Source organism: Wasmannia auropunctata, unplaced genomic scaffold (assembly GCF_000956235.1).
Source record: "Wasmannia auropunctata unplaced genomic scaffold, wasmannia.A_1.0 LD335155.1, whole genome shotgun sequence".
NCBI lineage: Eukaryota > Metazoa > Arthropoda > Insecta > Hymenoptera > Formicidae > Wasmannia > Wasmannia auropunctata.
The window spans coordinates 11,144-37,685 of record NW_012027735.1 but is presented as its reverse complement, the minus strand read 5'-3'; the positions used below and the strand labels follow the sequence as shown (position 1 = coordinate 37,685).

The following is a 26,542-nucleotide window of genomic DNA, read 5'->3' as shown; positions in this document are numbered from 1 at the left end:
GTAGAAATAGTTTGTATACATTATGCTAATACTATATTTTTGTCATTTGCACAAATCAACATGAGTATCAGGTGATACTTTATTTTTCCTTTTTCACACTGACACTATTTAATTAAAATTACATGCATAAATTAAATATGTATTTAAGCAAATACTAAATAAAATAAATTTTGGTTTAAAAATTTAAATAGATATAATAGATAATAATAAATAATTCTTCGTTGCGATAACAGTAAAAAATCTAAACGTTGAATTCCATCGATGTAACAGCTTGTAATTGCTTTTGCTATTACGATTTTACGCTTTTAGGAATTTAGTAATTTCTAACATATACAATTTGAGACAATTGACATAAACGAATTGTCAGGAATTTTTGCATTAAATAAAAAAATGGTTGTGCCCATCGCGCGTAGAACTTTGTTTGTTACGAGTCAGGTCGTGACTCGTCGTGATAAGCTTGGACGAGCTGAAGCGATTGTTGTGGTCGTTGATCTGGAAGAAATCCGGATGCAAAGTACAAGGCAACATTACGTTTACAACAGGAGCGATTTTACAAGTTTTGGTAATATTCAGATAACTACTGTCAGTTTTAGAAACATATATTATTTTACATGATTATGGAAATGAGAAAAAATGTTATTACCAGTGTGTAAATTTTGTAAACAATATGAAAATTATTTGACATCAATGGAGACGTCCATTACATTTTTCATAAAAGATCTACGGAGTCGGAATTTTTTTCTTTGGCAGTATGCAAGTGCATTCGCGTTCTAGGAATTTCTTGAGTCGCTATGAAACGAGTAGCGAGTACACGATGGTGACCCTGCGGATTGACATCGATCAACGAAACTACAGCTGATCCATTCCGGAGGAGAGCCGCTTGATTGTACATGAAAAGAGAAGATGATAAAGTGAGAGAGAGGTGGACGTGATGAAAAAGTCGCGAACCACAAATTATGAGACGAGGAAGGCAGTATGTCATGTTTCTGCAACAGCTGATAAAGAGAACGATAAACGATAATTCTACAACAAAATTTTATATATTTTGAAAAAATACTTTGGATTGATAAATGCATTTTGATATGACATATTATATAATAATTTAAAATGTAACGTGCATTGTATGTGTCAAAGATAATAAAAAAATTAATTATTTTGCAATCTCCTTATTCGTTTCACTGTCAATAATGAGGTCATGAACATATCGCTGTCACTTTTATTGTTTCAGATTTCCTTCATCATCAAGTCGGTAAAGTAACTTGCCCGAAGAGAAAATACACGGATAGGAAAATTTCGTGGTAAATTGAGAAAGATAGAACGCGTACGGTAAACAGCGCTGAATTCCCTCGGCAAACATACCGCGGTCGGGCAGGAGCTCTGATCGAGAAACAACGTCCTCGAGAGGCATTCTTTGAACAGCCGGCACGTGGCAGCGCTGACAGACACATCGGCACCGCGCACAGCGTGACGTGATCAGAAGCGATCGGCAGAAACCGCGCGCGGAACAAAAGAGGAGCCGCGAGAAGCGAAATCGCCTTCCTCCAAACGAGCGCGCAGAAGGAGGAGCTTTCGAGGTCGTGCCGTGCGAAAAGCCACGATATCAGAGATAACGTTTTGAAACTAATTAATCCGCGTGGCAAACAGACTCGTCGGCTCTTACGACGTGTCTGCTGGGACGACACTCGGCAGTCGTGATCGTCGGCTGCCAGTCGCAAACTACGTCAATTTGCAAACTACCGCGACTGGCCTCGTTGGCGCGTCGTCGAACAATTCCGTCTTAGAATAGACTCTAATATCCGTAGGTGATCGTAGAAATTTTCAGTGTCGCAACGAGACACGTAATCCGTATATCATACATTTCTCCGGTAGTAACACTAACACTCGTAAGTTAAATGACATCTTTGATGATCATTGTTGTGACGTCTTAACTGATAACTAATACAAATATAAGCCTCTCGGAGTTGCTCCCCTCGAAGCCGCAGCGTCTGCAACCAGAAGATAAGTTAGAGGCTGAACATCACCGAGATAAATTGGTGAGCTATCACGGCGAGCGCAAAGCTGCAGATGATAAATCAGAAATTTAATTCGTCTATAACGTCAACAACGCAAGAGCTTTTGAGGCATTGAGATCTTCAGGTGACAAATCGCGAATTTGCAAGACGACGTGATCAGCACGAGATAAACGCTAGAGGATAAAGGAAACGCGTCTTGCTTGATCAGCACTGAGTGGTTCCAATTGAGAGTCGACCCCCGAGAGTGGAGCCTATTGGCCAAGCAGTTAATTCCTTGCAGCACGATTGGATTGGATCACCCGTGAACATTCCAGAGTTCGCGTCGGGACCGTTAGGCAATCCATCGACTACCGTCTTGCCAGCCGGACTTCTTTTCCTGAAGAAGTTCCTGAACTTTACGTTCTTGCTAAAGCTTAATAAGAGACGAAGGATTAACTGTCTGTGGATTTAGTGACTCACTGGAGAACATCAAGCAGTTTGATTTGTATGAACGAAGAGAAAAACCTTTTGACAAAAGCAGTGAGACACAACAAGTCATTTTCTCGTCAACAGTGTGTATAAATCTTAAAACAACGGAATACTTGTTAACACAAGAAGATTGTAAGGTGCTTCTCGTCTTAGAGATTATAGAAAGGTTACAGAGAGGGAGATATTTTGACCACATTCGAGACTCGACGACTGAATGGCCCACTTTTACTGGCTGCTACTTTTCGAAAGACTCTGGTAGTGTCTCTTTGCGCAGTAACGGAAGGAACACAATACTGAAAGAGAGAAGGTCGCGGGTATCGTCGGAGAGGGTCAAATCCCTTTGGTCCCACCGGGAGAGCCGTCGCCTTGCAGATCCTTATTAGAAGGGACAGGCTTTCTCTCGCCACCGAGAAGATTTTAGGGAACGTGGTGGACGAAACTCGAACATCCATTGACGTTATTTACGGGAGGTCTCGTTCACTTCCTCCTGGATCGGATTCTTTTTTTGGACGGCACCATGGAGCGAAGGATTATGAAAATGTGGTGATAACGGTCAGACGGTGGGCTCCGATACCCCAAGACACTATCCAGTGTGTGAGCCATAGTCGTTAGAAAGCAAATCGGAACGTACGTAACGTTGAGCCTACTCAAGCATTTCGGGGATATCCGTCGAGTTGAATCCTTCGAATTTTTACGAGAAGCAGAGCCCCTTTTAGGCAAGGATTACTCTCTTGTTTTTAACGCCGTTCTCTGAATGAAAATTTTGGAGTTAACAGCAGTACAGCTGCTTGGATCCAAGGAGGCGTAAAAGTTTCGAAACATCGGAGTTTGATCTTCCACAGACGCAAGATCTTGATAAGATAATTAAGGTGTGTCACGCGCGGATACCCGTCTACTTTGGGAATGTTTTTGGATCCGCGGAATTGACATTCTCTCCTTCCGTTCTTCATCACGAAGACGATATTTTTTTCGAACGGTTCTTATCTGAGGTGGAGGAAACACCAGAGAAAAGACATCGATTAAAACGTATAAGAGAAGGTTTGCAAATTATAATACTAAAAATCATATAAATATATTTAATTTTAATAGAAATTTCAAAATTATGAAGTAATATAATGCGTGGAATATTAATATCATCTTGTGATGGATTAAAATTGCTTCATTATGTAATAACTGAAATTATAAAAAAAACTTCGTAAATTATCTATTAACTTCTAAAAGCATAAATCAATTAAAGAAGAGCTGAATTATACAAAAAAGATCGATTATTGCGGAACCAATTTATGCTTTCGCGTCGGTCACAGCTTCAATTGGTGTCAAGCAGCGGCAAGCTATTATTCTAAGAAACAGCTACAGCTTTTTTATTACTTAAATTCTTAAAACACACACACATATATATGAACGTTAAATAAATGCGCTATTAATCACAAAATATCAAGAAAGAGCGAGTAATGAGAATGAACATCGATCGATCAAATGAGTAATCAATATAGATTATATTGTACAAATGAATTACGACGTTAAAGCACTATGATTATTTTAAGAAATGATTTAAAGGATGATGAAATTTGAGAAAATTAAAAAAATGCCACGTTTTTATAACTTTTATATAAACTCTTATATAACTATTTTGATTTGTATAATATTATTATTTATACAATGTTTTTATTTTATATATATATATATATATATATATATATATATATATATATGTGTGTTTTAACATTATCTATAAATTTTAATGTAATTTATTTTGATATATTAAATAATTCTGCGTATTGCGATATAATTGTGTTATATTAATTTTGATATAGAATTGAACACGTAAAATAATCGCTGTTAAAATTTTAACAAATAGGATGTAGCAAGAATTGCTATTTTAGTAAATCACTTAAAATGTTAAACAAAATAATCAGCTTGTCGACTGACTGTTATTTTTACTTTCTAAATTAAATGAAGCATATGTTATTCGCAGGAAAAGGTTCTCCGCCGAAACGGCAGCAAAGCTTCGGCACAACTAGGAACAAAATGCGTTGCAGCCAAGGTGTGGCAATGATATTCGAAGACGCGTTCGTCGTCTTTTCGCGTTTTTTGTCACTGAAATCGCGAGGCTGCGCACTCTTGGAAACACACCGGCAGCGTGAGACCACCGGCATCAAGAAACTGTACAACAGCTTCTTCGTGATGTTCTAAGAGAGGGCGGATCAGCACGCGTACTCGGCCCTGAGAACCACCGACGGTCGGGTGATGCACCGTGTATTTCCGGACACATCGAAGATCTGGACCGAGGGGTGGACCCACAGGGTGGACGCACAGCACGATCTGCAACAGGCATGAAAAGTACACGCGGTGGAATGGAATAAGTGCTTTTCGCGATTAGAGAACAGACAGCTGGAGACAGAGATCATCGATCTGTGATTTGAAATCAGCGTGAATTTATCGCCTTTTACAGAATCGTTGCCGAACACAATCACGAAATTCATTTTCGCATATAGAATATATATACGTATAGCATGTAAAATTATAACTCGTAAATCAAGGAGTCGTTCTCGTCTTCTCATCCTTGAAGAGAGGAATTTTGGTGCTAAGAGAATCGATGCTCGCCGACGGAGCGGACCTTTGAGAAGCTGAATGGAGCTGCAACTCATGATGGACGCCGGCGCGGAAACCCTACACGGAGGGATGTGGTTCTCCAATACATCTCCATCATATGAGCAACTGTCGCCGGTTCGTTCAAACAGGTGTGACATTATAGGCGCATCTCAACAGGTACGTGGAATAATTTTCTTTCTTTCGTGTGAGATTTAATTTATTCTAATAAATTATAAATGTCTCTTTGTTAGATCTCGTACTTGAAATTATATGTTAAATGATAACATTATTTTATTCAGTATTATAAAAAGATTTTTTTATTTCTACTTTAATTTTTTTCTCATTTATAATACTTACTTATTATATGTATATTTTTCTGCCGATCTTGATGTTTTTTAAGAGCAAAGTTCCGATTCCCTGGAAAAGAAATTTTTCTGTTAGTTTTAGATTTATTTATGGTTTTATTTTTTGAAAATAATTTGGGTCTTAATCTAAAGTAATTTGGATGTCAATGAGCTTGATACTTAGCAAATATAATCTTGAAGAGTAAAATTAAACTAAGTCAAAGATTTAAAATTAAAAGTCGAGAAATTTATTAATGTATTTAATCTCTATGCCTCCGCGTCAATTCCTCGTTTTCTTCATTTTTCTGGATCGGTTGCGCGAGGTTTCCATTCTCAAAAAAAGCATTACAATTCTTTTTCGAAACAATTAAAATCTCTAAATCTCTATTATTGAGAAGAAATGTTCTTATTCCTCGGTTGGACATCGCTTTTGAAAAATACAATCATGGTCTTTGCGTTAATCGATCCGTTTACTCTGCATACCTATATATATCTCACTGTTATGTGTGTCAAGTATGAGTATGAGTATTATATCTATGAATATAATTGGCTATATAAGTTGCACCGATGCAATTGTAACAAATTATCAAATTGTCAATGTTGCAGACCACAATGGGGTATCACAGTCCGCAAAATTCTTTATGGCAAGACAAGCGCAACTCGCCAAAAAATTCGCCGACTGGCGGTGATCAGGTACATTTGAACAGTGGCTCGCCACAACTCTCGCCTTCCGGATCATCCCCGAATTGTGAACAGAACAATCTAAAACGCCGTTCCACGGAGTCATTGCATCACATTACGGAACTTGAAAAGAAACATATCAGAAGAGACGGTTGGTATTTCTTATTTATTATTCTCAGATATTTGCGTAAAAATTATTGCATACTGTTTATATAGAATTTATATAGAATAGGTTGTTCGATCTTAATTTATAGAAGTATTTATTAATGCGATAAAATTCAAGCATAATTCTTAATTTCTTGCAATTACCACATTAGCAAATTTTCCAATATGTCATATTTAATAAAATTAAATGAATTTGTATTTCTTTTTACAAATCGCATAGTGACACTGGAATAAAAATATAAAGCTTGCTTAAAATAATTTTACTTTGAAATTTTTTTAAAACATTGCGTTTCGACAGTGACAAATTTCGTTTCCCGCGCAAAATATATTTGCGTAGAATGTAAGAATGTAAGAATATGTTGCCTTAAATATGCAGTGGCGTGAATCCAATCGTCATTATCGTGTAGTCGTTGACGTAGATATATCTTCTTAAAGGTCGTGACCAAACGGCCTCCCGGACACTGTCGTAGCCACGAGTCCCATTTTGCTGTTCAGTATTACAGTTCTTCTCATTATTAAGAGATATCTGCATTTTCTATCCTTCAAATTTTTAACAGTTTAGTGATAACTTTTCTGTGATAAATTCATCGTGTCTGTACAACTTTATAAATAGAATTCTGGAGTACGTTAATATCGTAGTATATTATTGTTCTTGTGATAAAATTCTAATACGTCCAATTAAATATTAATACAATTAATTTATACGTACGTGATAATACAATATATAGTTTTTGAAGCAAGTGACTCAGTAATCACCATGCTCGCGTGAAATTCCGACTACTTGGCAAATCAGTAAATACCGAGGGATGCTCGAAATTGTCCGAACCAATACCCGCGTTCAATATTGCCATTGTTGATTAACTGGTCGAGACTCAGCGATGACGCGATATGCGATCTGAGTGACGTCGCTTTGAAGAACTCCTCAAGACTGAACGGCGAACTTCTGCGTTCCATCTTCTTACGTCCGACGCCTTTTCGCCCACGTGGTCATCAGTGGCTGATAACTCGTGTACATACACGCACGCAATGTATCACGCAGATTAGCCTGGCCGAGAAAAGAGGGAGAGAGATAGAGAGAAAAAGAGAGACGAAGAGGGAAAGAGAGAGAAGCCCGATACTAGCTCGCCATACTGGCGGGACTTTGTGAAGGTGCACGCACGTAGTTTTGGTGTTGTGTTCCTGCACGGGTGCGATCCTCGCCGCGGCCGAAATAGGATGAAGTGGTGTGAGATCGATAAATCCAGGGTGTCGCTGCTGCAAAGTCGACGTTATCCCCCCATCGCCACAAAGAGTCGGCGCCGTCACGTCATCCAGGAGACGAAAGATAGGCCGACCACAATGCATCATCAGCTTCACGTCGGTTATAACGGCGCTCAAGGCGGTACGATGCCGTATATGAGAAGAGCTGTGTGTTGATTATTTTAGATAAGCTGCGCGTAACACTCGAAAAGAAGGCTAACGTAATGAAGACGCAAAGAATAGTAGCATACAATAAATAATTTTCCCCATACAATAATTTTTGTGTTCAATTATTGTACACGGAGAGAATTTTTTTTTAAATTTACCCTGCAAATCATGTTAATTGTGGGACAATATAGTATTTAGGAAAATTTTACTGTGCACTGCAATAAATTTGACAGTAGTAAAATACAGTAAAATTTATTGTAGTGCACAGTAAAATTTGCCTAAATACTATATTGTCCCGCAATTAACATGATTTGCAGGGTAAATTTAAAAAAAAATTCTCTCCGTGTAGGCACACAATGTAGTTTCATATTTTCTTTCATAAAATATATTTTAAAAATACATAAAGAATTCTTATATTAAATTTTATATTAAATATTCTCGTGTAACTTTTTTCTCTTTTTCAAAATGAGGAAAGCATCGTCTATACTATTGTTCTCATAAAAAAGTAAAAGATATTATATAAATAGATGTAAAAACAAAAAATTGAATAGATAAAAATACTTAAGTGGGAAACAAGAAATGTAATATATTTTAATTTTTTCGGCGCATTTATAATATATATTCTGTCACGCACTAATATGACGCTAAAAAAAACGTGAAATAAAACAAGAGATGAACGTTTCAAAAAAATTAAATTCATGAAATTTTTTTGGTTTATGTTATGTTTCAGGATCCATCGGCAGCAATGGTTCTGGCCAAGGTTGGTCCACGCAAGTGGAGGAACTCGCGGAGCACCTTGCCGCTGATTTTGATGGATCGTTATCCGCTCTCGCGGCATCTGATCTTGCAACAGCTGTCGCTTCCTACACTAACATGAGGTAAGCAATGTCATGGAAATTTCTGAAAAAATATATCCAACTACTTCTGACAAATTGCTAAAAAGAATGAATGGCATCCTATTTTTATCATGTTACATTTTCAAGAAAAATTTAATTTAACGTATTTGTCAAGGAATAGTCATTATTGTAGGTGTGATACACATTTAGAAATGCTTCGCAAAATCTGTAGCAAAATGTTAACTATACCGATTTTACGATGTCTCGATGATACAGTCGTCGACAGCTGTCGGTCGATAGAGCGCGAATATTGAACGTATAGTCGGTACCGCAGACTTCTGCCGCGAAGATTGAAACGCGTGTACGAAACGGTAGCGAGCTGATCTAGAAATCCGGTTAAAACTGGCCACACAGTTCTTGGCATTGCGTCGCACCGGCGACACGACAAAATCAAGCCGGTCGGCAGGCACGGGCCACGAGTATTGGTGTGTTACTTTCAACGCACGTGCGCGAGTGTACGTGAAGCATCTAACGTGAACGAAAAAGGAGCGCGATCGGTGGAACTCATAAAATTTCTCTCATGTTTTCGCGTTTTCGTAAAAAAGAAAAATATTTTACACGGAATATAATTAATAATTTATATTTAAATATATTTGAATAAAACGTCGTGCGTAATTCTTTCTTACAAGTATAAAATAATTATATTTTTTACCACTTTATTTTCTTTGTTGCACTTAAAAATTATTGATTGTTACGATCGATATTATATCTATGCATATGGTCACACGATGAAAAATGGTTACGCACGTACCTTATCGTGATAATATATACGCGTATCGTAAATTCAAGCTGTGAAGGCCGTTGAAAGTCCATATACATATATAAGCATCATTTTTAAGTAGACAAATAAGAAAATTAAAATAGCGCGCTTATGTATTTTATAAAATCTTTTCATTTCTTTTAACGTACGAGGACATAATTTGCAATTAATTAAAATTCTCTCAGTATTTTTGCCGCGGTTACATCGATAATTTGATTAATTTTATGAAATATATATTTTTTGCTATGAAAAGATAATTCTGACGTATAACAAGGCTAAAAAAAATCTTAATCGAATTATTGCATCGCGTGCATCAGCTGATCGTGCTGATCAGCTGTACGTAACGTTTGACGTGCGGAGGAAAAAAGGAGGCGTGTATCCGTCTATGAATGAAGACGCGCGTTGAATACATTCCGCGTGGTTCGAACCGGTGAGGAACCGGCTGGTGCACCAGTTCGTGGGTGTACATATAACCGGTTTATTCTTGGCGGCGTGTCGGCGTACCTCTTAAGAGTTTTGACTTGCAATTATATCTGCAATCATCGCGAGATTCGCCGTAGTGTTAGTCAAATTGTCAAGAGGAATTGTAACAGTACCAGCCGTTTTATTATTCGAAAACTAAGCGTTCAATATTATTTGAACCAGCTGAAACGTCGCGCGAATGTATATTATCAAAAATAAACGAAATTTTTAAAAGTAATATCTAAATAAGTCAAAATAAAAAATTACTGAAATAATAGAAAAAGTACATATATACAAACATATAATAAGTGCGATAATATGTCGCTATATTGCGAGAACAGAATATAAAATTGTCTGGCAATAACTTTTAATAAATTTTTAGTATTTTTAATATTTTGTTTCGATAACTGTCTAAAAACGGTGATAAGTTCTCATGCTTCAATATCAAAAAGATTACAAGTGATTTCTACAGTATTCTGTTATTTTTGTTTTATTCATGATTTTTTAAATAAAGTGATCATTTAATTATAAATAAAGGTATGCACCAGTATGTAAAACCCAGGTAAGTAATTTAATGAAACTGTGTTATTTAATGTATTGAAAAATTTATATATTATTTGCGATTAGAAAATCTAATATTCGAAGAAATATTGTCAGAAGAATTTATTCGTAAATTGCAACACAAATGTGTGCAATTTATGCTATCAACTATTTCAGCTATCGGTGAATCGTAAATAAATTTTGGTGGTATTCTTGACTCGGTATCGGTATTATTTCACACCGATTAGACCCGTTGCACACTGAACTAGTTTATTCCAGTTCGTGCTGACCTTACTGACTCACGGCATTATCGTAGTGGTTCTCAAATTATTCCTTTCTTATCGCGCATATGTCTACATTCGATGCATTGCGAGATGAGCTGACGTTAATTCCTAATCTTTATACCGTAGCGTGACCATCATCGTGCGTCAATATAATAAACGCGGTTGATAAGAAAAAAATCGCGAGTTACCCAGCGACAGGTTGCTGTTATAAAACAACAAGCGAAAAACATGTTACAATAACATGTTATTTTGCATTGAATATTATTCCAATGAAATAAAATAATCTTTGAGAAAAAAATTATATATTATGAACTTGAAAGGAAGATAAGAAAGATATAAAGAAATTTACACTAAAAAGTTTTTTAAAAATTTATTAAGAAAGGAGTTGAAAATTTAAATAGCTAACTAAATAGGTGTAACCATTTTTAAAATTATTTTCAAAATTCGTGTGATCACATATACTAAAAAATTTTTATGTTGTTATAACTTCTAGAAAAGATGCGTGAAGTTGTGCTACTGAATGAATATTTTGAAAATTGGAATAACTTCTGACTTGATCTCTGCAAATGAGATTAGAAAAAGACCACTAAAAAACGTTACGTGACAAAAACTTCTATCTTCTTCCAGCGAAGCCCTCCTCACTTTGCCATCGCTAACAGTCTTCAAACAGGAGGCGCCATCGCCTGAGAATCAGCATGGCAACGCTAAGTAAGTCATCGCCAAATTATTAAGATCACTTTTTTCGAACGACAGTACCGTGCAAGAATTCACTAATCAATAATTTTGAGAAATTAATTTAAAAGTGTTTTTCGACTCAATTACATTTGCAACCAACTTCTTGTTTCTTTCACTTCTTTTTCTAATTCTGCGAATTAGATAATTTTCACGTAACACCGTCCGTTTATTTATGGCGAATAGATACGGTATAGAAACGCGCGGTACTGATGACAGTAACTGGCCGTTACTATTACAACTACAATACGAAGACGACGACGTCTATCTCGCTCCGCGCGGGACCAGTCGGGGATGACGGGGGTAAAAAGTATTCCGAGCGGAATTTGCCACGCGCGGCTCCCCCGCAAAGACACGGCCATAGATAAGGCCGCGGCTATATCGTTGCGCTCGTTCGCGGCTATCGAGAGAGTTAAGTCGTTCGCGTTCGGGTCAGACTTCTTACTCTCTTATATGCGCGTACTTATCGCACGACGCGCGTTTTCCTCCGTGAAGCCGCCGAGTCGGCGGCGCGACGACGGGCCGCGATCATAAACGTGAATCGCGGATCGATATCTCAGCTCATGCGTGTGACTTTAGTATAAAGATTGGGAGGGGAGATTTCTTCCGCGTGGGATCGGGTAGGATTTTGTGCCGCGGATAACGCAGTGCGCAGGAAAGATACGCTGCAGTATGAGCTCTACAGACGGAACAGTGATGTACGATCTCACCAATGAAAATGAATAGAAAAATAAATTCTCATCAACTTCCAATGATCTCCTAAATTTTAGATGTCGATTTATAGACTCGTGAAATGCTGAAGTGACAAAGTAACTGCATTCTGTATTAAGTATATATTTATTCCCTTTCGAAAAGAAAACCTCTTCCTATTTTTCAAAACAGCTGTTTCGTGGGCTCATGAAGAAAATTGTTGTCCGAGTTGCTATCTGTTATCTGCGGACTTGTTATCTAAGATTAATCATTCGAATAAAGCGAGGGGAGAACTGCCGTGCCGCCGTATGAATCACGTGAGCTCGTCGTATTCATGTGTAACGAGAAGAAGATCAAATTGCGAGAGGTCATCTAATCTTGTTGCTCTCCGCACTCGGCGTGAAATATGCAGATCATATGAAAGATATATTCGAAAGAGAGCGCGGAGAGTCGCGAGTATTGCGAATAGCTGATTAGACGAATGATGAAATCACTTGTCTAATACAGACACTCGGTGTGGCTTTTCATTTGCGATTACGTTCTTGCGAGTGTAACGTTGAAGTCAGAGCAAAAGCTGACGTAGTATTCAAGACGATGAACCTCTGCACGTGTAAATAACAAGTTTTTACGCCGATGATTGTTTGTGCGGATTTATCTTGTGGGATTGAGTGAAAACTTCGACTACTGAATGCCGAAAACCAGAATGAGAACACCCGTGGATTTGAACGTCTCGCCGTCACTTTTCTTTAATTTATAGTGAGTGGCTCGGTATTAACCACGCGGAACATTCTGCCTGCTTTTCGCGCGCGAAGACCATCGTGCGATATCGGTATAGTCTAACGTATCTTAAACATTTGTATCTTATGAATTATTTCAGTTTAAATCACGTGTCGCAAAGGGCGATCAATACAGTGCCGTCCAGCAATGGAAATGTCGGCTCCGTCGAGGCTGATAGCAACAACAATGGACAAACCGCGGCTAGCCTCCACCAACTTTTGTATTCCTCCAACGAGGAGTACCCGCCGACTTCGACCGCGGCCAACCACGTTTCTTCTTCCCAACAGGGAAACGAATTGAACGAGGATTGCCGGTACGCTATTAATCAATTAATTAATAAAAACGAATAATATAATAATATTATATTGATATATTAAAAATATTATATATTATATATAAAGAATATTATATAACTTATGTTTTTAATTAAAATGCATGGGTAGCGAAATTTCAAGAGTTTGCTAAAATTTTAGGTGATAAAAGTTCCATATTATTTTTATAAAATATTCTACTTGCAATATAATTAACATGTTCTAATTTTTTAAATTTTACATAATGGATTGTAAAAATAGAGTATATATCGCGAAATTTCCTTTTAGTTTTCAGTACGTCTTAGCAGCCGCTACCAGCATCGCTACCAAGGTTAACGAAGAAACTCTCACGTATCTGAATCAAGGGCAATCGTATGAGATCAAGCTGAAAAAATTGGGCGATTTATCTGCCTATCGCGGAAAGATTTTGAAGGTACATTGATCACACCCTTAAATGCGAAAGAACACTCGTTCGGATGCTTCTAACGTTTGGGTAGCGGCATCTTAAAAAACGCTTTGGCAATCTCCCACGAGGTAAGCAAGCGAGCTCATGCTGGTACAAATAATTCGGTGGATCGCAAATCTTTTTTTTTTTTAGTTGGGAAAAAGGTGGCAAAATGTAAAGTAATTTATGATGTTACATTGGTCAGTCAATCAAATTATGAATTCCACAATGAGTCATTATAACTAATATGCAAGCATTATGTAAATAATATGCAAGCGTAACTTTCATTTGCAAGTACTGATATAATTATTGCCTATAACGCTCTGCAACGCTTTAAATCCTATAATGTGGGTGCATCCAACTATAGACAGTTAATACTCACTCTGCTGACAATAATTGCAAATAAAACTCTATAATTCTCTCGCATCGGTTCCTGGGAACGATCCGCGATTACGAATTACAAGTTAACACGGTCGGAGGAGACATCGGCGTGAGCTCACGGCGTGTCCTCGACGTTCGTAAGATGTGAGTCGCCCAAACGGTCACTACAACGCCTCTGTAGGAACATCCGACCTTTCTGTTCCAGTCGACGATTCGCATTTGCTTCCACGAGCGACGGCTGCAATACACAGAACGGGAACAGATGCTGGCCTGGCAACGGGCTAGGCCGGGTGAGAGATTGCTAGAGGTTGACGTACCTCTCAGCTACGGTATGGTGGACGTCTGCCAACCGTCGCCGTCCAACAACAGCGTGGAGTTTATGTGGGATCCCACGAAAGAAGTCGGGGTTTATATCAAAGTACGCTGATCTCCTTGCTAACGAATCTTTTGATTCTTTATTCTTCTATTTCTTCTTTTATTTATGGCAAACGCGATTGATCTCTCACTTTCGCGTAACTATATTCTATGTATATATAATTCTATAGGAGAATTAAAAAATCCATGGAATTTCACGAATAAAAGTCTAGTATACAAATGTGATTTTCCTTGAGATTTTTTTATCTACTTTATAATTGATGAAATGTCACTCATATTGCAAACATGTTTGTTTAACTTGCAAATAGGTCAATTGCATAAGCACTGAATTTACACCGAAGAAGCATGGTGGCGAAAAGGGCGTTCCCTTCCGAATTCAAGTAGAGACCCGATTGCCAGGAGGACCACGTCTGCACGCAGCATCGTGTCAGGTGAAAGTCTTCAAACTGAAGGGAGCAGATCGCAAGCATAAGCAAGATCGTGACAAGATATTGAGACGTCCTCCTCACGAGCAGGACAAATATCAGCCCAGCTATGATTGTACCGTCCTTTCTGATGTAAGTTTCGCCGAGAATAATCTTTGTTATAATTAAAATAAGTAGGAAAAATATTGAAATTAAAGTGTCTAAAATGAAAATACTGTTTTTCAATTTTTTCCTCTTTTTCTGTTATAGATTCCTCTGGAATCCTTATCGCCTTCAAACTTGTCGACGCAAAATAATGGAAGCTCGTATGCCTCGACGGAAGCAATGTAAGTTGATTTTTATATTCATTCTCTTTACGCATTTTAAATTGAACGCATTCTAAAGATACTCGAAAAAGCCACGAAAGAGATTATGAAATAAAATTTACTACGTATCAATTATTGAATGTAATTATAGAGCAGGCATAATATTAAAATAACATCTCTCGTAAAAATATATGACTGACTCTGACATTATACCAGTGTGGAATTTAGTTTTACAACTCGGACTATACCAGAAGTTATAAAATGTCATCGTTCGGATAAAAATAAGCTGTGGTTCGTGTTTAAATTTGCATATAACTGTGCGTATGACGCGAGCAGTTACGTTAGTTAATGTTTGTTTTTGCGTGCTGCATATTTTCGAAGGAAGCAAAAACACCGCCGATCGAATGACACAAGTTCGACTTATTGTTAGACGAACGATTCGTCTATAGTTAGACGGGCGCCCGAAACCCGCCGTATCCAGAATCGACTAGTTGCTATTTGTACAGTAAGTCGTTGCGAGGTCGGAATTCGCAATAAGATTTCCATTGCGATTCTCGTTACTCCCTAAAGACATAATTCAGTCGATCCAGCATCCATGTATAAAAATGCTATATGAAACAATAAAAATAATATTCGCGACATTTTTATCTTTAATTAATACCTTTCACTAAAACCTTTTGTTCAGTATTATAATTGAAGTCTGTGAGTTTGATATATACAGATCTCTTGCACGAAGATAGGTAAGATCTCTTGCCTAGAAGATCTCTTGCACTTAAATTTTTTTTGTATTACTAAAGATAGGTTTTCAATTTTTTCTGCAAGCATTACTGAGTTCTTCAATAATGATTCTTCATAAATTGAAAAAAATACTATTTTTGTTTTAAGATCTTGCATATTTCTACAATTAAACCATTTAATCTCTACTATATCTCTAGTCTAAGAATTTAGCATTGATCTTATAAAATTTGATAATAACGTGAAAAATTGAAAAAAGATACAAATCTGGTTCTAAAGTTTTACAAACTTTGATATTGTTTTTTTACAATAATGTAAACAATAGATATAGACGGATATGTAAAAACTCAATGTGAAAGATATAATCTAGGAATGACAATTGATGATGCCAATTATAGAGGCGTTTGTAATTATTCTATCTTTAGCTTACAATTAGTTATACATTACTTTAAGTTAATATCTTGTTATTTAGCTTAATGTAATTTTGCGATATCAATTAAAAATATTTCAACATAAAAATAAAGCAGAATATCATTGCGTTTATTTTGAATTTTATTTTGACATAAAAATGTCGCGAATATTATTTTTATCGTTTAATATAGCACTTCTATACATTAATGCTGGAATCAACTTGTGAATATCTTTAGGGAGTAACGAAAACCAAAGAAAATCTTATTGCAAATTCCGACCTTGCAACAACTTACTGTACAAAAACAACTATTCGTTTCTGGATACGGCGGGTTTTGGCCGCCTGTCTAACTATATAGACAAATCGTTCGTTTAACATAACATAAGTCGAATAATTTGTGTCATTCGACCGGTGGTGTTTTTGCTTCCTTTGAAAATATGCGGCATGCAAAAACAAACATATTGCAACTGCACGCGTTATACGCATAATTATATGCAAATTTAAACACGAGCCACGACTTATTTTTATCCGAGCGATGACATTTTATAACTTCTGGTATAATCCGAGTTGTACAACAGAATTCCACGGTATAATGTCAGAGTCAGTAAGACTCAACAGATCTCTCTTGATCCCTACGTCGTTGTATTCGCTGATTGTCGATACGTGCTGAGAAACACGTAGTCAGGCAAGTCCTTGCATGGCGCGAATACCTGACCCACGGATATAAATAGCAATACATCTCCGATAAATCTGATTTACTGATGTCCGCCGATGACTGCTTTTACTTTTGCAAGCTATTTATATGCACACATACAACTCAGCAATCTACCATGCAATCACCATGCGACCTTCGCGATATTATACGACGTAGGTAGAAGTAAATGCGAAGTTCATGTGAAAGCAGAACTGCGCAAGGAAGATAATTTTTAAAAATTATCTACTTTGGTCGAAATTAAGAGAAATAAAGATTTCTAGGCTATGTTTCTTTTAGTTTTAAACGTTGAAAATAGAAATTATTGGATAAAAATTGTTCAGCGGAAAGCGAAGCTAAAAGAACTATATATTCATGTTTTTTCTTTCACAATTTTTTTCCTCGTTGAAGTAAAAAACATAGATCGAAAATGATGAAGAACACGAAGAATATTTGTGTTCTTCACCGTGAAAAGATTTCAAAAGCGGAGTATATGGCGATAAAAAATGTCTTCTTTTATTTCCCTCTTTCCGTGTGTTTTCCGTCTAACAAACAGGAAAAAAAAACAAAAAAAAGTAAAGCTCTAGTATTTCTTTGCGAGGAGAAGAATTGAAAAATATCTGTCTCTTTATCATCATCTATTTTTTTTTTACTTCTCGCGCTACCAAGATGAAGAATAGAGTCTAAAGAGAATTATGCACTTCTCGGTTATACGAGAAACCACTGCGACGTTGTCGCAGCTCTACGCGTAGCTGGGTGGGAGTTTATTCTGGTGAAGGATAGTGGCGGTGGTATGTCTCCATCAGGAGTTTGCTTCTCTGTAGTGGTGAACGAGAAGTGGGGATACTTGGAGGTAGACGCCGGGCATCGTCGCCAACAAACTGGCTCGAACTGGCGCGAGCCGGCGTCCCTGTCTCCGCCGACGGCGGTCCTCTCGATGGAGGGGAAGATGGAGAACCATGGCAAAGAGAGCGAGGGAGAACGAGGAGAGACGAGAGAGTCTCCTGCAAAAGAGAGACACGGTGCACGGGAATAAATTCAGAACGCCGTGTATTGCGCGTAGCCGCGTGTCGATTCCTGCTGAATCCATTCAGGCGCGTCCAGGTCGCAAACGAAGCTATCATAAGTCGAGATATCGTGTGATCGTATTACTGAATCATCGGAATGACAACCGCTGTCATTAAGTCTCACCGCTGAACGCGTCTCACGTGTCGCGCTTGTTTTACAAGTAAACGGTGACATTCTGCATCATTTGTACAATTACCTGCATTTATTAATCAATATCTTCCTCGCTGTCGAAAAAAGTGTATAATCCGCTTCTTCTGCCTGGATTTGGAATTGATATCCCACCGAGCTCGCGCGCGCAACCTTGAAACGGCTCCGCCGGGCATCACTCGTAAAGAAAGCGGCTGAGCTTGCAGTCGCTCAGTTGCGCGCAAGAACCGGTACTAGACTGAACCGGTAGTCTTTAACTTGTTCTCGAAGCTCGTTTCAGAATAGTGCAAAGCTCGCGAAGAGAGAGATTTGATTTCTTTAAACGTCAATACGTCTCGTTCTATCCGCAGATTGCACTCGGTCTGCATCATATTCAGTGCTCCAATCCATCTTTAGAAAACTAATTATCTCTAAAGATAAGAGATAATTAATTAGAGGTGAAGAAAAAATCGTGAAGTTTTGGAGCCTGTTACATCGAAAGTTCTCCCAAGTTTCTGTACATCGTGGCTTGTGAATCTTGAGAAATTATCTGCTTGACAAATTTGTGTAAAGTGAAGCTTGATAATTTATATTTGTACAAGTCACCTGGTTTGTGTGGTGCTTAGCCTGGCGAGAAAAGAAGAGTGAATCCGAAGTTATCGTCCGAGATAACCGAATTAATCTCAGTCCGGTATATTCTGGTACGCGACAAGGTTCCGGTGACTGAATCTATCGAGACAAGAAGCGGATTGATCGAGATTGCCAGTGTAAATAACGCGCGCTCGACAAGCGTATAAGAGGTGTTAGCTTCGCTGATCAGAACAGTTTATTCTCACACTGTTGATGTATCCGAATTGCATCGTGATCGAGGGCGACCTGGTATTACGCTGTCTTTTAAACAAGTAGCTGCTTCCCTGTCTCATCCGTGGTTCCCTTTGCGAGGAATTAAAGCGTAACGCAAACAATCAGTCATCTCGCAATCATTAGTCATGCAATAAAACTGCTGACGAGATCATTTGTGACAGATAGCTTATGACAGCTCGCAGCCGCGTTTAATAACAACCACGTGTGATGCATCGAGCGAGCTCCTTCAAGCGATAGCGATCTCCTTCAAGTGCAGTTAAACAGCGAGATCTGCGAGTCGGTACACCGTGAGTGAGCACCGTTCAGGAATGCCCTCGTCCGCGGCAGCAGATAATCGATTTTCAACAAAGTGTACGCGAATTTTGCACGTATTTTTAGTTGCGTTGATAATCGATAATCTGAGCTTCGTGGTAACGCGCGATATCCTGGCTATTTACGTGCTCCTGTCGCGGCAGGATCATCCCCTCAGATGACGAGCAGCCCTGCCGCCAAAAAGCTGACGCAAGGGCGGTTAAATTGAGTCTTGTAACCAGGATCTTGTCCTGTTTTCCCGTCTAATGGGAATTTGTTGAAAGCATCAGGTGGAAGCGAAGTTAAGTTTGAGAAATCAAAAGGCAACGTAAGAGAGTTTTGAATAAAACGAAGATTTTCCAGCATCGAAAAAAATAGATAATTTCGAGGAAGCTTAATTATATATTCGTAAAATTCACTCTGAACGAAAAAAACAAGAGGAATATTACAGCCGCTTATACAGATCGCTTATCAAGAAACGTCAATGAGATTAATTGCGCAACTCGAGAAACATTAATTGTTTCTGGGACTGAGTTCATCTTATAATCGAAACATTCATCTCTGCGTAATAGAGAGAAATATTTATAACTTCACAGTGCGTATAAGAAAATTTGCTGGAGGAAGAAACAGGGTGGATATATTTCACATATTGAAGTATTTTATGAGGCGATAGAAAACTGCGCGCAATAGCGCACACATGCTGCACATTATAATTAGGTCCGATGCAACGTGACAGCACGTCAAGAAGATAAACATCATAGACTCGGTGACTCTTCCGGATACAAAGTTCATTCCTTTTATAGAGGTGCAATCGGACAAGTGGAAGGCAAACAACGGAGCTCGAACAGGCCTATACAGGCGGTGAAGAAGTCGTAAACCGGTTGCACAAGAAAAAAGATCTTCGGATTTTCCAGGAAACTTATCGCGGAATTCCAATCTTTGGCTCGCGGGACTCCGGCTCGCGAGTGATAATCGCGCGACGGCGTGTTTACTCGAGTGCACGTGACACACGTAGCTTGTGTATAAAGAAAGGAGAAAAAGGAAAAAAAAGATACGACACGCCGATCACGCGATTCCGCGAGATTTCAATTCGTGTGAGCTACGCGCGAAGGTCAGAATTTCGAGAGCGTTCGTCGAAAGCGGACAAACGTCGGCGGGCGACTAGCAATATCCGGTTCGCGGCAGACAAATGCGATCCGACTGACTCGAACTTATCCTATCTGTCGAGCCGGGTCGAGCCAGAGCTCTCTCTATTACTCGAATTCACCGAGCGACTTTAGTTTTACTGGGTCTGGGTGATGAACATTGCGCACCGGCTCACCGAACGATTCGCTCGTTATATCTCGATTAGCCGCGCAATGTGGACAACCGGCTACCGTAGTAATTGATCATCATTGATAAAACGGAACGGAAATTCGAGAAGGTATCTCGCTAATATCGACTACGAATGGATGGGAAGACGCTTGGGGAACGGTTGGACGTTCGAGCGTGCGGGTGTATCACGTTTATGAATGAGCGCGTGAAGAGTCGGAAGAAGACTGTCAAGGAGAAAAGCAATTCGCCGTAGAGGATTTCCTATTCGGTCCAGTCACCGTAAAAAGATTGCACTCGTCATGCCAAGGGATTGCTGGAATTTGAGAAGCTGCTGGTCCATCAGGCGGCCACGTTATCCGCTCGATCAGTTCGTCACGTGGCTTGTGGAGCACGAGGTAGTCGTGAGCGGTGGTCCCCCGTACGTGCAGGTCGTGGCTAAGTTCGTTCATGCCCTGTTAAACGCACGGATGAAAAGAGGATACGTTATGCGAGGAGGACTGGTCAGTCTCCGGATAAGGAAGGACACGAAGAGACTTGACGGCTGCAAAAAAGTCAAGCTTGTAGTTCTTTTAAAGGGACATTCTGCGTAAGAATATGTTGATACTATTTTTTAAAGATATTACTAGCTTTGATGAAAAAAAAAAACGGAATTTTTGAAGAACGAAACTTTGATAAGCAGATAAGAAAAGATTAATGACTTTTTAATATTGCGTGAAACACGTATCGATCAAATCTCACTTTGAATTCTATGCTATGACCAAAGAAAATAATTCCGCAATATTGAAGTACTTTAGTTATTTTTATCGTTATCTAAATAATTGAATATTAAAATTATGTTTACATAGCTTTCATATTTAATTAATAGAGCTTGAGACTTTATATGAGAATGTAAAGTTTATCAAATAATGTATTATAATCATTAATGTTATACTTGTTTTATGTAATTTGTAATAATTATAATATTTGGTACAACATATTTGAAATTTTTAAGATAAAAAGTCAATCGTATTATAAAAAAATAATTTTCCTATTTGATGTGACAAAAGATACATTAGGTGGCCCCTTGTTAAAGTTCAAACAAATAAATTAATATTTTGGGCATTCGTGTGTGAGTAGGGAAGATTGTTGTATCTTTGACACAATGTATACCTTTAAAAACATTTCAGTTTGATTGCTTTTGATGTTCTCTAGTAAACCAAACATAACTACTTCATGAAATTAGATGTATACGCTACTATTGTACTAGGGTATTGTTCGGAAGAGTTCATGAAGCTAGCCCAGAAAAATATGTTAAAGTATAACAATTTTCTCTATTATTTTTACATCTTGTTTTCTAGATTTTAATTTAAATTTATTATTATAAGATTTATAAGCGAAGTTATATTTTGATGCCGGTTTTTATCGAGTAACACTTGGAATATTCCTGTGCATCGTTCCTTCATAAAATTGTTCAGCTGAGCGTATGTTAGCAGTCGAAGATTTATGTTGCATGCACAATTAATAAGACGGAGATAATCCGTCAACTCACCAACGTTTTATGACATGCCACAAAGTAAACGAATACATTGTGCATGCCAGAATGTAAAGTGTGTTGTTATGTCGTATATATTGAAAAAATTTCCATATTAAGAATCATCGGAGGATCATTGCGAGAAAGAAATAATTACGTAATATCCTTGTTACAAATAATAAATAAAGCAATTTAATATATATAAATTTACGATATTTTTATAATTGTAATTTTTCAGATTTTTAAGAAACTATAACAATAAATTAATGTGCTATCGGTTTTTATGTTTTACAGATCACCACAGACACGTACGTCTATCGGCCAGGGCTGCAATTCCCCTCCGGTAATCGCCCCGTTGGCACTTTCGGTTTCTAATTCCAGCATCGTACCGCTGGTTCCAGCTTCGGACGCCGTGAAGGAAAACGTGGGAACGGCGCCGGCCTTGCCATCTCCCGCAGCCATACTACCGGATCAACCTTGTATTGAAGCCGATGTTAGTTTGACTGCACACAAAGCTACTTTAAACTACTTTAAGTAAAGCTACCCGCAACAATTAGTCAAGTTTATGAAAACAATAAATATCTTTCTAGTTGAAAATTAATTCCAATTCTGAATTTTTTTTATTCGATATTCCGAATCGATGGAGAAAAAAATGTTTTACATTACTTGCGTAATTACATTTGCGTAATAAAAGTAATAACAATTTGTTTTTGTATATTATCGTATATCGAATTACGATATTTTTGAGAAGAGAAAAGCCTTTTCTCTAAAAATTGTGAATATTAAATTATATTAAAAATTATAAAGTTGAATTTTTGAAGCTATCTCTTTCACGCTTATTTATAATATTATCCTAAATTTTGCAGAGTGCCCCATGTCTTACTGAATTGCCGCCCGACGCAACTACCACGCAGACAACCGCGTGGCTTCGCGCCAGCCGATTCAACGCGTTCGAGTCAACATTCGCGAGCTACTCTGCATCGGATATTTTACGCTTGTCCCGGGATGATCTCATTCAGATCTGCGGCGTGGCGGACGGCATTCGATTGTTCAACACGTTGCATTCCAAGGCACCGACCCCCAAACTCACTCTCTATTTTTCATTGGAAGGCAACGGATCGCTCTGGAGAGTCGCCTATCTCGACAATTTGACGAGCACCGCATTCACAAACAAGTTACTCAACGCTCTAAACTTGCCTCACGACCGACTTCACTCAATACTGTTCCTAGGACCACAGGGTATACACGTGTTGGTCACCGACGAGCTGGTAGCGAACATGAAAGACGAGAGTATGTATCTCGTCGAGACTATCAAAGGTAAACTTATTTTGTTTAATTTAATTTATGATTTAATTTATGATTTTGAAAAGAGACTGAAAATATTAATGATGTCAATATGTATTTCTTTCAGATCCGGCTAGCGAGCGTTACAAATTGTTAATAAAGTCAAAAATCATTTGAATTATTCCCATAGATTCTTTCTTTTATAAATATTTTTTATAAATATATATACGTATACTACAATAAGAGAAAAAGAGAAAGAAGAAGCGCTAATAAAGCGAAAGCTAATAAAATATATTATTTGAATATACAAAGATTATCGTCGTATAACGATGGTTACATAAAGAAAGTTTGAAAATTATTAACAATTTTTTAACAACCCAATTAAGATAGTAATAATTTTTTAATATATTTAAAATGAATGTAACTGAATACAAAAGCGAACTGTTTTAACAAATATGCTATAAAAAAAGTATAAATGCGTTTTTCTATCGATAATGAATATTGTTATGTTGCCATTATATTGTACATAGCTTATTGTTAAATTATGCGAGCACTCAAACTTTTCAAGTACTCAATCTTTAAAAGTAAGCAAACGTATGCTAATCAAATTTATACTGTGTTAAAATACGCTAATCCGATAATTTCGGGCGACTCTTAATTCAAAATTATATCCATTAGAAAGAATTATAAGATGCCAATTTTATGACTTTTTAAAAAAAGAATAGATATACTGTTCCATTACCGTATATTTAAGAATGTTTGAACTATATAATTACTTTAGTAAAAGTGAGATATATATGAATATGAGATTTTGTACATTTGCACTATTGTGCCATGATGATATGAATATTCTGGGATTATAAATATTTGGACTTTTTATTATAAAGTAGTTATAAAAACTTCTTTCGTTTCGGACAAATGCAAAGAAACACATGCAAGATTTCTATTACAATTTTATAAGCCGCATTAATACTGACGGTGAATTTTGAAAAAAATATTCAATATGGTAATATATGTAATACATATACTCAACAAAAATTTGAGTAAGGAATGGAAAGATAGAGAGATTACGTAAAGAAAAGTACGATTTACTCTTATGTATTATTTTTAGTACAATTTATGAAAACGATCGTTTTTCGATACACGTGCCACACTAAAAATAAGTATAAAATATTAATTTTGTATATAATTGTTACTGTTTTTGTTGATTTAACAATTTCTGTTATTAAAATAGGTATAGATTCTTTTGCTTCTATGAACTTTTAATATGTTCACATTATTATTGAAAATAAAATATAAAATGACGTTATTATCGTAAAGAATTAATAGAATTGACTATATTACGTATAAGAGTTACACTGAAACGTTCAAGTTTTTAAAAAATAATTTTAGTGCCTTTATTAATAATGTGCCAATATAGACATATTTATTTAATAAGTATTTAAAATAAGATAGATATATAATAAATTGTACGCAAAATATAGATATTTTTATTTTTCTAATATTATGATACAGAAAAAAGGGATTTTTATACTAATATATTTGAGATTCTGATTTTTGAAAATTTTATGAAAAATATGAAATTAATAGTTACGATTGTATATAGATTTCTTATATATTGCAATATCAATTTTATACAAACATCAACGCAGCTTATGATATAGCTAATGCTTGTTAAATAATGCATTAAGGTTTTACTGAAAAATATATGTGGTTGTGCGTTTCCAGGGATTTAAAATAATAACATTTTATATAATGTGATGAAAAGTACATTAAATAATTATTAATTATCTAACAATTATAGTTCTTATTATTATTATGAAAAATCGTACTTGTAGCTGGGAACGCTCACTGCGATTTCATCGCGCGATATCAATTAAAAAGAGTTACACTGAAACGTTCAACATTATATTGTAATTATAAATAAGTATAAACATATTATAAATATGTTATTTGTGGTAATACAGTTTATTTTTTCTGTTATAATTTAAGTTGGAAAATACAATATGTTGTTATTTGAGAACGACATATATATGCCGGTTTATATTAATTTTATTGTATGTCTCATACAAATGTTTAAGTCAATGAAATGGCTCAATAAATATTTCTTGATTGCAATTCTTATTCTTGTTTTTTTTCCTGAATTAAAAATTAGTCCGTCAAAGAAAAAGTTCATAAATTGTGAAGCATATGTTTCAAATTTATTATAAAGATCAGTTCTCTGGTCAATGAGTTTTCTTTCCATGTTAAAATATTATTGAATACGAATAATCGCATGTTACATTTGCTTCCTTTTCTTCTTTTTCATCTCTGCTTTTTGTTGCCTGAGCTTTCTTTTCTCTTCTTTTTGTTGTTCTCGTTCTTTCGTGCGTCGATACAATCTGCGCGCAAAAATAGCTGCAAAAACAAAATTATTGTTAAATTATCGCAAAAAAATATAAGCTTGAAAAAAAATATAATAAAATGAAAATGATAATAATAAAAAAAATCCCAATTATTCACATATATAATCATATAAATCTAAAAACATATTTGATATATAATTTATATGATTACGCAGTCAACTGTATGGTTTTACTTATTGGTGCGTTATCACTCGTAATATCTGTCGTTAACATATGTATACGTATTTACATATATATGTATATATTTTTATTATGTATAAGTTCAAATATATTATGTAATTAATTGCAATGCAAAAAAATGCCATACCGAGCAGAAGTGCCACAATTGATACCGCGAAAAAGAATAGAATGTACGACTGATAAGGTGCCAGCCACGTGGGCAGAATCGTGTTTCTCGGTAACTTGTGAAGATTCTTGGTCAACACGTCAAAGGCGCCCTTTTGGAATTCCTCCTTTTCCTCATCGTTCAACTGTTGATATCGTTCGATCACCTTTGCCAATTTTTCTTGCACATCATCCGGTATCATATTGTCATTTTCCAACGGGTTCGGTAATTGTTCCTCCATGTTGAGTACAACGAGCACGAGAATTTGATTCTCGTCGGTTAAATCACCAGAAGCAGAGGTCTACACGAGTGCAGGGTAAAAGTTGTACTGATTGAATGCGAACGATCAGATTCAGTAATCAAGTGGACTCGATTAGATAACAAACGTTGAAAATACGCTGAGATATGATGCAAGTTTCTTCGACACGAAGCGACTTCGCAACTTCGATTGTGCACACTCGGCAAAAA

The 26,542-nt window shown here is 36.8% G+C and overlaps 2 protein-coding genes and 1 long non-coding RNA gene across 10 annotated transcripts; 1 reads left to right on the top strand and 2 right to left on the bottom strand.

The window, feature by feature from the left end:
* Nucleotides 1-682: 682 nt before the first annotated feature.
* LOC105457729 lies at nucleotides 683-7,510 on the bottom strand. 6 transcript variants are annotated; one of them, XR_975442.1, is made up of 6 exons: nucleotides 7,422-7,510; nucleotides 6,972-7,307; nucleotides 6,626-6,802; nucleotides 6,081-6,220; nucleotides 5,430-5,489; nucleotides 683-879 (listed from the first exon to the last, which is right to left on the bottom strand). It is a non-coding gene; the product is annotated as an uncharacterized LOC105457729 (long non-coding RNA). The 6 variants fall into 6 exon arrangements; XR_975441.1 differs by lacking the exon at nucleotides 683-879 and adding an exon at nucleotides 4,718-4,802; XR_975440.1 differs by lacking the exon at nucleotides 683-879 and adding an exon at nucleotides 5,202-5,294.
* Nucleotides 4,796-24,663, top strand: LOC105457731 (transcription factor CP2-like protein 1). 3 transcript variants are annotated; one of them, XM_011702567.1, is made up of 12 exons: nucleotides 4,796-5,249; nucleotides 6,023-6,248; nucleotides 8,400-8,547; nucleotides 11,239-11,319; nucleotides 12,911-13,123; nucleotides 13,410-13,554; nucleotides 14,153-14,365; nucleotides 14,631-14,879; nucleotides 14,997-15,073; nucleotides 22,355-22,553; nucleotides 22,927-23,377; nucleotides 23,472-24,663. In XM_011702567.1, the coding sequence occupies exons 1-12, from the start codon at nucleotides 5,112-5,114 to the stop codon at nucleotides 23,519-23,521; spliced, it is 2,190 nt and encodes a 729-aa protein (XP_011700869.1). In that variant the 5' UTR covers nucleotides 4,796-5,111; the 3' UTR covers nucleotides 23,522-24,663. The 3 variants fall into 3 exon arrangements, with proteins under 3 accessions (XP_011700869.1, XP_011700868.1, XP_011700870.1); XM_011702566.1 differs by having other exon boundaries at nucleotides 14,129-14,365; XM_011702568.1 differs by lacking the exons at nucleotides 4,796-5,249; nucleotides 6,023-6,248 and adding an exon at nucleotides 7,455-7,643 and having other exon boundaries at nucleotides 14,129-14,365.
* Nucleotides 24,664-25,289: 626 nt separating this feature from the next.
* LOC105457728 lies at nucleotides 25,290-26,542 on the bottom strand. Its single transcript, XM_011702565.1, has 2 exons — nucleotides 26,057-26,542; nucleotides 25,290-25,741 (listed from the first exon to the last, which is right to left on the bottom strand). Exons 1-2 carry the CDS (start codon nucleotides 26,313-26,315, stop codon nucleotides 25,623-25,625), a joined length of 378 nt encoding a protein of 125 aa, XP_011700867.1. The 5' UTR covers nucleotides 26,316-26,542; the 3' UTR covers nucleotides 25,290-25,622.